This window comes from Cervus canadensis, chromosome 1 (genome assembly GCF_019320065.1).
Source record: "Cervus canadensis isolate Bull #8, Minnesota chromosome 1, ASM1932006v1, whole genome shotgun sequence".
NCBI lineage: Eukaryota > Metazoa > Chordata > Mammalia > Artiodactyla > Cervidae > Cervus > Cervus canadensis.
The window spans coordinates 108,656,003-108,664,398 of NC_057386.1; the positions used below are offsets into that span (position 1 = coordinate 108,656,003).

The window sequence follows — 8,396 nt, forward strand, 5'->3', positions numbered from 1 at the left end:
CGCCCCCACCCCCGACCCAGCGTCAGTGCACGGAGGTGGGTCCTGCCCGCTCCAGGGGGACAGGCTGCGTCTGAGCTCAGGAGGGCCGCGGGCGGGGTGGCGCCTCAGGTGAGTCTGCGGGAGCTGAGACGGCACAGGCAGGCCAGCTGCCCACGGGGCCCGGCGACGCTCCTGGGGTGGGCAGGGTGCCCTGCGTGCGTCTCTGCTCGGGGCTTTGAAGGTTCTGGTCAGCCGCCTACCCGCTGCTGCTGGACTGCAGGCCCAGCTGCTTCCGGCAGAGCCCGGGCCTCTGTCACAGCCGCTGAGGCCAGGCACGTAGGCGGCTCCAGGTCGGCCGGTCGCTGGGCAGGAAGTGGGGCATGCTTCCTGCAGGCCTGCGTGAGCGGCCGGCGGCAGGCCTTGGCCCGTGTGGAGCTGGACACGTCGTCAGGCGCTCTGTCCTTGCTGCCCCTGGGCCGCCCGTGTCCTGGCTCCCTGGTCGGGGCCGCGCCCCCAGGACTGGGCGGAGGAGTCCCGTGGGGGTCCAGGACCCGGGCCTCCGTGGGGCGCGCGCCGGTGTGTGGGAACGCGGGGGCCCTGCCCCCCAGGGGCCATGGACAGGTGGCCTCCTTCCCGTCCGTGTTTCTCCCACTGGCTGCGTCCTGAGATCCCCGGGAGGGCAGAGGGGCAGGTTGGCCGTGGGGGTGGCAGGCGTTGCAGAGCAGAGGCTGTGAGGGCGGCCAGCCTGCTGGGGGGTCCCCGCTGTCGTGGGGACCGGTGATGCGGGGCTTCCGGGCCTCGGCGTGGGGGGCTGGCTCTGCCCTTCTCTGGCCGTGGCGGGCCCACCACACGCTGCCGCACTCGCCCCAGAGCTCTCGGCAGGTCTGTGCCCCCTTGGCACCGCGACCTGGTCGCTTCCGTCAGCACAGCCTACGAACAAGGCCTCCAGGCTGGATTGGCAGCCACTGGGGGAGTGACCTCTGGCTCGTCGCCCCCAGCGGGCAGCGTCCCAGGGCCTGCGGTCAGGGCCCGACAGCTCCTTTTGGCGACAGAGCTCGTGTCCACCCCCCTGTGGCTTTTGTCAGGAGCCCCGCCTGGTCCCTGGGCCCCGTGTGGGGTCAGGAACTAGCCGTCTGTGCGGGGGTCGGCGGGCAGCCTTGCTGGAGCTCCCTGCAGATGCAGGGCACTGCCCTGTGCCCGCTGCTCAGGGAGGGGCGCGGTGCCCGGGTGTCCCCGAGGAGGGCGGCCCGCAGACAGAACCCAGGTCGTGCCACGCCGGGGACGCTCTTTCTTTAGTTCATGGTATTTTCATAAAGTGTGTGAATTTCCAAATGTAATCGTGGAGTTTCTGCTTCAAAAGGATTCTTGCAAATAAGGTAAAGGCTAATCTCTAGCTGACCTGCTCTGTCATATAATAAGATACTCTGAGGGACACATCACGTCTATAGTTGGGAACAGTGCTTCCTGGACATGGAGCTGGGTACTTGTCGGAGCCGAGCTGACCCTTGCACATGCATCGCGGGGCCTGCCGCCCATGCCGTCGGCTCTGGGTGTTCCCTCTGCAGACTGGCAGCCGCCGCCCTCGCTGTGAAGTGGGGTTGTCCTGTGAGTCGGGGTGCGGGGTGGCTGGACTCAGCTCTTCGTGACACAGAGCTGCCGCTCCCGCGGCCCCTGACACCAGCGGGCCCGGGCCCCGGCCCACCGAGCTTTCTGCAGAGGCTCGTCCTGCCTGGACTTGACAGCCTCCGCCCCCTCCACTGTGACCTGAGAAGCCTGGGGAGGGGTGTCACTCACGTGTTTTTTTCTTTTCCTGCAGAACATTGACATCACCAATTTCAGCAGCAGCTGGAACGATGGGCTGGCCTTCTGCGCCCTGCTGCACACCTACCTCCCCGCGCACATCCCCTACCAGGAGCTCAGCAGCCAGGAGAAGGTGCGGGCGCGCGGGTGCGGAGGCGGGGCCCTTCCGGGGGCACGGGGGCGGGCTGCCGGTTCACCCCCTGGCTGATGACACAGGCTCAGGGCTTGGTGCGGAGAGTGGTCTGGGCGGCGCCACCCACGCCAGGCCAGGCTCCTCCCCATCCAGCCAGGACCGGCTCGGCTCGGTTCAGCTCAGTCGCTCAGCCGTGTCCAACTCTACGACCCCACGACTGCAGCACGCGAGGCCTCCCTGTCCTTCACCAACTCCCGGAGTTTACTCAAACTCATGCCCATCCAGTCGGTGATGCCATCCAGCCATCTCATCCTCTGTCGTCCCCTTCTCCTCCTGCCTTCAATCTTTCCCAGCATCAGGGCCTTTTCCAATGAGTCAGCTCTTCTCATCAGGTGGCCAAAGTACTGGAGTTTCAGCTTCAGCACCAGTCCTTCCAATGAACACCCAGGACTGATTTCCTTTAGGATGGACTGGCTGGATCTCCTTGCAGTCCAAGGGACTCTCAAGAGTCTTCTCCAACACCACAGTTCAAAAGCATCAATTCTTCGGCGCTCAGCTTTCTTCACAGTCCAACTCTCACATCCATACATGACCCCTGGAAAAACCATAGCCCTGACTAGACGGACCTTTGTTGGCAAAGTAATGTCTCTGCTTTTTAATATGCTGTCTAGGTTGGTCATAGCTTTCCTTCCAAGGAGTAAGCATCTTTTAATTTCATGGCTGCAGTCACCATCTGCAGTGATTTTGGAGCCCAGAAAAATGAAGTCAGCCACTGTTTGCACTGGTTCCCCATTATTTGCCATGAAGTGATAGGACTGGATGCCATGATCTTAGTTTTCTGAATGTTGAGCTTTAAGCCAACTTTTTCACCCTCCTCTTTCACTTTCATCAAGAGACTCTTTAGTTCTTCGCTTTCTGCCATAAGGATGGTATCATCTGCATATCTGAGGTTATTGATATTTCTCCCGGCAATCTTGATTCCAGCTTGTGCTTCCTCCAGCCCAGAGTTTCTCTTGATGTACTCTGCATATAAGTTAAATAAGCAGGGTAACAATATACAGCCTTGACATACTTCTTTCCCAGTTTGGAACCAGTCTGTTGCTCCATGTCCAGTTCTAACTGTTCTTCTTGACCTGCATACAGGTTTCTCAAGAGGCAGGTCAGGTGGTCTGGTATGCCCATCTCTTTCAGAATTTTCCACAGTTTCTTGTGATCCACACAGTCAAAGGCTTTGACATAGTCAATAAATCAGAAGTAGATGTTTTTCTGGAACTCTCTTGCTTTTTCAGTAATTCAGCGGATGTTGGCAATTTGATCTCTGGCTCCTCTGCCTTTTCTAAATCCAACTTGAACATCTGGAAGTTCATGGTTCATGTACTGTTGAAGCCTGGCTTAGAAAATTTTGAGCATTACTCTGTCAGTGTGTGAGATAAGTGAAATTGTGTGGTAGTTTGAAGATTGTTTGGCATTACGTTTCTTTGGGATTGGAATGAAAACTGACCTTTTCCAGTCCCGTGGAAAGGGATTTGATCTGATAGAACACCTGAAGAGCTATGGACAGAGGTTCATGACATTGTACAGGAGGCAGGGATCAAGACCATCCCCCAGAAAAGGATGGGCTCAGTGCACCCCAAGCCTTCTACTGCCCCCAGCACCCCATCTCAGGGCCCCTCCTGCCCTTCAGATGACTTCTGAAGACCCCCACAAAGGGAAAACTATTTCACAGGTATTTCTTATTAGCTTTGGAGGTGTACAGGCAGCTCAGGTCTGAGCCCTGTTGGGGGTCACCGCACAGCCGGTCGGCAGAGGGGCGGGAGGGCCCGGGGCGGCGGTCAGCGCGGCAGGCGTGGGCGGGCTGGTGGCCCTCCCCGGCCTGCTCACACAGCCGTCCTGCGGCTTCTCTTCCAGCGGAGGAACTTTACTCTGGCCTTCCAGGCGGCCGAGAGCGTCGGTATCAAGTCCACACTGGTGAGGCCTCATCCTGAGGGGGCTGCCGGGCGGGGCCCTAGGCGCTCGGGGGCGCTGCCAGCTGCGGGGACCCGGGAGGGTGCGGACGGCCCGCCCCGTGTGCCCCGTGCCTCACACGGAGCGTCCGAGGCCGCGCCCTGGCTGGGGGTGTCAGGGTCGCCGTCGGAGGCGCACCCCAGCAGCTCGGCCTATGCCCCAGTGGAGGGCGGGGGCCCAGAGCACAGGGCCCCCGGGGGTGCGGTCAGGGCGGGGCGGGGCTGCCGTGCTCGGGACAGATTGTTCTGTGGGGGCTCCTGCCTCGTCAGCAGGTTTGACTTCAAGGGAGAAAACGCTGCATCCAAGTATACAGCCAACCTCCCTGCACCCAGAGACGCACAGCTTAGGGTGTCCGCAGAGTGAGGGACCCCACGGGGCCAGGTCAGGAGCCCCCAGAGCTACCTCCCAGCCCGAGGGTACCTGTCACCTGCCTTGTAGCAACCGATAGCTTTGAACAAGTGTTTGCACTCATCTTTACCCTGCAGGAGTGTTCACGCAGAGTTCCATGAATCTGTCTTGCGATCTCACAGAAGCACATGGTTTTGAGTGGCTTCTATTCGGTTGTAAACGTAGACAGAAGTACGGTTATGTGATGGTTCCTTTATCTGGAAGGTTCACGCCACGTGTAAAGTTCTGATGTCCAAGAAGTGGGCAGTCCCCCACCCTGAAAGCTTCCCGTTGAGGCTCCTCCACTGAACACGCGCGTGTTCTTTCTCCCCGTCTGGCTGACCCCACGCTCATCTGTGCCCTGCACCCCCGGCTCTCCAGCGGGCCTGGGAGGCCCGGCTCAGAGCTCAGGCCCCCGCCCGCTTCCCAGCAGCATTGGCCGGCACCTGCAGGCCTTGGGGTCACGGCTGGGGGCTGTGCGGCAGGCCTGGGGGGCGGGCACGTGTGGGGATGAGCCCCATTAGGCCCTGGGCGGCCCTGGGCACCCGGCGGGGATGTGGCCACACCCTGCCCTCTGGCCTGTGTGACAGGCGGGGCGGGGCCTGGAGCCCGGGGGGCCGCCCAGGCTCTAACGGCTGCTTGCTTCCCGCCAGGACATCAGCGAGATGGTGCGGACCGAGCGGCCGGACTGGCAGAGTGTGATGCTCTACGTGACTGCCATCTACAAGTACTTCGAGACCTGAGCGCCCGCCACCCGTCACGGGGCCCAGCAAGCTTCCTGTGCCCCAGCCGCCCGCCCCACGGGGACTCGGCCTGCAGCCCGACCCGCTCGCCCACCCGGGTCGGAGCCGTGGCGGGAGGCTCGTCCTCCGCCAGCTGGGGCACTGGGCTTCCTGCGCCCACAGCCCCGGGAAGCACCTCGGCTGCCCACCCGAGAACCAGGGTCAGGAGCCTGCCGGGACCTGCCTGCCTCCTGCCCCCAGGCTCCCGTGCGCAGACACGTTGCTGCCCTCCAGCCCCAGGGGCCTGGGAACCCAGTGCTGGCCTCAGGGTCCTGATAGAGGAGTTCCCCACAAGCGGTTCTTGGGCTAGAAAGTGCGTTTCTTACGAGCAATATTGGGGGAAGGGCTCCTGTTCTCTCAGCACCACTGTTAAATTGTTTTAGTAAACATAGCAATGAAACAGCGTCTGGACGTGAGGCGGGGAAACAGGACCAGCGTCGCCAGAAACGGGAGGAAAAGCCGAGCGACCCGAGGCCCAGACACTGCGGCTTCAGCCCCTGCAGCGCTTGGACATGGCCTGCCTCCGGCGGGGTGGACAAAAGTGCCTTAGCTCTGCAGGCCGGGCCCGCATCCCGATGACCAACCTCGGCCCGTCCTGGGGCCCAGGAGCTGCTGGGGTGACCCGTGTCCAGAACCCAGACTGGCAGGCGGAAGGGCGGCCCGCACCCCGGGGGCTCGGGGCGAGGAGGCAGCCGCGCGGCGGGCGCTGCAGCTCCGTGGGGTGAGAGGCTGTGGGTGAAGCGCCATTGTCAGCTGTGGAGCAGCGCCCGGCCGGAGCCCAGGCCCCCGAGGACGCCTGCCGGGCCTGCCCTCACATCTGCGGGCGCCACTGTGCCCACCCGGTGGCCGTCAGGGAGACGGGCCGCCCTCCACGTCTCCCCTCGGCTCCTCTCTCCCCCACGCTCACGGCAGCCTGCGTGCCCAGCCTGTGGCCACGATTGAGTCTATTTATTAAGTGGGGGCCGCTTTCCTGTCCGGCGGAGACCTCCCTGGGTCTGCAGGCCGCTCGCTGTCCCTGGGGACGCCTGCCGCAGGGCCGGGGGTGGGGGCCCCGGCGTCCCCTGGAGGAGGGCCCGGCTTCAGCCCAGGGCTGGTGGGGCTGCAAGGGGGTCTCCCGGGGGCCCTGCTGCCTCTGACGACAGCCCATGTGGCCAGGCCCTCGGTCCCCACGGGGGTCCTGTGAGGAGACTGCAGGAGGCTGGCCAGGACTACTGGCTGTGAGGGGCCGTCTGGACGGCCTGGGGCCCAGCCTGCCTGCAGCCAGCATGCCAGGGGCCGCCTGCCTCCTCCCGCCAAGCACAAGCTTCCTGCAAAAGGACCCGTGGGCTTCCTCTTGACCACAGGCTTCTGCTGACTGACAATACCCTAAATTTTGTTCTATTAAATACTCTTGAATGTATTAAAAGTGTTGTAACACATCGGCTTGGGCTTTTCTGGGTCACCATGAACAGGACGCTCACTGCTTCCAGGGTCTGGCTGTGCTGGGAGGACGGCTGACCCCGGAGCCCGCGGGCGAGGAGGTGTCCCGGGGCCTGGGGGGGGGGTGGCCTGTGTTGGGGGGCCGGCCGTCTGCCTGCGTGGCGGGAGGCACGGCCCGGGCAGGTGCTGCTCTGCTGGAGGAGGGCCCCTTGAGGCTTGGTGGGTGATTGTAGAAGTATATCTCGGAGATAATCTTGAGAATACATAAAATTATAAAGAAAAACTAGCCACCTCTACTCATCACAGCGCCCAAGCAGTCAGCCTTTCTTCCTCGTGTAGAGGGACTGACCCCACGGCCCAGCCACGTCACCTGACACACGGCGCGATCCCGTTGGTGCGGGGCAACGTGAGCGCCCCTCCCGGGTCTGTGACCCCCTCCCCGGGTCAGGGCCTTGTCCGGGGATGCTCAGAGCCCCCTCTGCTGCTGCCCTGCCGGAGGCTGTCCCACGGCGGCCAGAGGCTCTGCGCTGCACCTGGGCCCTGCTTGAGGCAGCAGGAGGGAGGCACCACTCCGGACCCCGGGCAGCGAGGGGCAGACACCCTCCTGCTGCTGTGCCGGCCGCCTCCGCGGGGCTGGGAGGTGGGGGGCGTCCCGGGCTCGGGGAGGCCTGGTTGTCTAAGGGGGCCCCTCAGTGGGGGCTCTGAGCCTGCAGGCCCCAGGTTCTGTCGGGGGCCCAGGTCGCTGGGAAAGCGCTGACGGCGTCAGGACGGGGCTCCAGGCTTCCTGGCTCCGAGACCTCCCCCGCTTGGGGTGCGGAGGAAGTGCCAGGAACTGGGGGGCTGTGGGGGCAGTGTGGGGGGCTCTGCCTGCGGGCTGTGCCAGGCCCAGGGCCCAGGGCACTGGGGCCCCCGGATGGCGGCGTCTGCGTCGTCTGTATCCAGGGTGGTCGGGGTTCCAAGGAGGGAGCCACCATGAGGTCTGGAGCCTCGGCTGGCAGACCAGGAGGGCCAGGGAGGGGCCTGGGGCCACAAGTTACCAGCACCCATCAGGCAGGACGCGGGGACACCTGGTCGCCCCCCAGGTCTGCGTCCATCTCCCGGGAGGGACCGTCTCTGCAACAGGGTAGGCCCAGGAAGGGCCCCCATGGGCTCTGCCCGCCGTGAAGCGCCGTGGGGAGCTCCTGGGGGGGTGGGCGCCTTTGATAACCTGACCGCTGTTGTGGGCAGTGCCCGAGCCGCCCACAGGGATGCGCCCAGATCCGCCAGAGGCACAGCATTCCCGGAGCGCTCACCTCCTGGGTTGGGCCTGGCCGGGGCCGGGGCCGGGGCCTGCAGCCGCCTGGTGCTGGCGGCGTGGAGCCGCCTCCCGTGTCTGTTCAGGGCCTGGGAGCCTGAGCTGCAGCCCCACGATGCCCCCGCCTCCACATTTCCAGAGCCTCCCCCTCGCAGGGGAGGACTTGGCGGGCACTCGGGGCGGCCTGGCAGCTCTTGGGACCCTGGCCACAGCACCCTTGGGGTGCTTCACCCCATGTCTGGCCTTCCGCTCCTGGTGCGGCCCCAGAGCCGGCCCAGCTGGGGGCCAGAGGCTACGCAGGTGCATCCTGGACGGGGACACAGCCTGTGGGAGTGGGCTGGGGGGGGGAGCCCAGCTGGACCCCGCCTGGCCTGAGCAGCTGGGCCCGGACGGAAGGAAGGGTGGGTGCCCACAGCTTCCACAGGCTGGCGCGGGGCTGGGCAGGAATGCCACGGCCCACGAGGGGCCTGCTGGGCACCCCACCCCCATCACCTGGGTGCGGCCATGGGCTCGCGGGGCTCCCCCGGCCTGGCCCGGACCTGGAGGAGCACGCTCGAGGCCCACGGTGGCAGGCAGCGAGGACTGCTGAAGAGCCCCC

The 8,396-nt window shown here is 64.4% G+C and overlaps 1 protein-coding gene across 4 annotated transcripts in view; it reads left to right on the forward strand.

Moving 5' to 3' along the window:
* The window catches only part of SPECC1L (sperm antigen with calponin homology and coiled-coil domains 1 like), an 85,761-nt gene extending 79,258 nt beyond the window's left edge, over positions 1–6,503 (forward strand). For all 4 annotated transcript variants that reach the window (XM_043434469.1, XM_043434476.1, XM_043434464.1 and 1 more), the window contains 3 exons: positions 1,796–1,912; positions 3,821–3,880; positions 4,957–6,503. In XM_043434469.1, coding sequence (XP_043290404.1) covers positions 1,796–1,912; positions 3,821–3,880; positions 4,957–5,046 — 267 coding nt within the window. In that variant the 3' untranslated portion in view covers positions 5,047–6,503. The remainder of the gene's footprint in view (positions 1–1,795; positions 1,913–3,820; positions 3,881–4,956) is intronic.
* Positions 6,504–8,396: the final 1,893 nt, after the last annotated feature.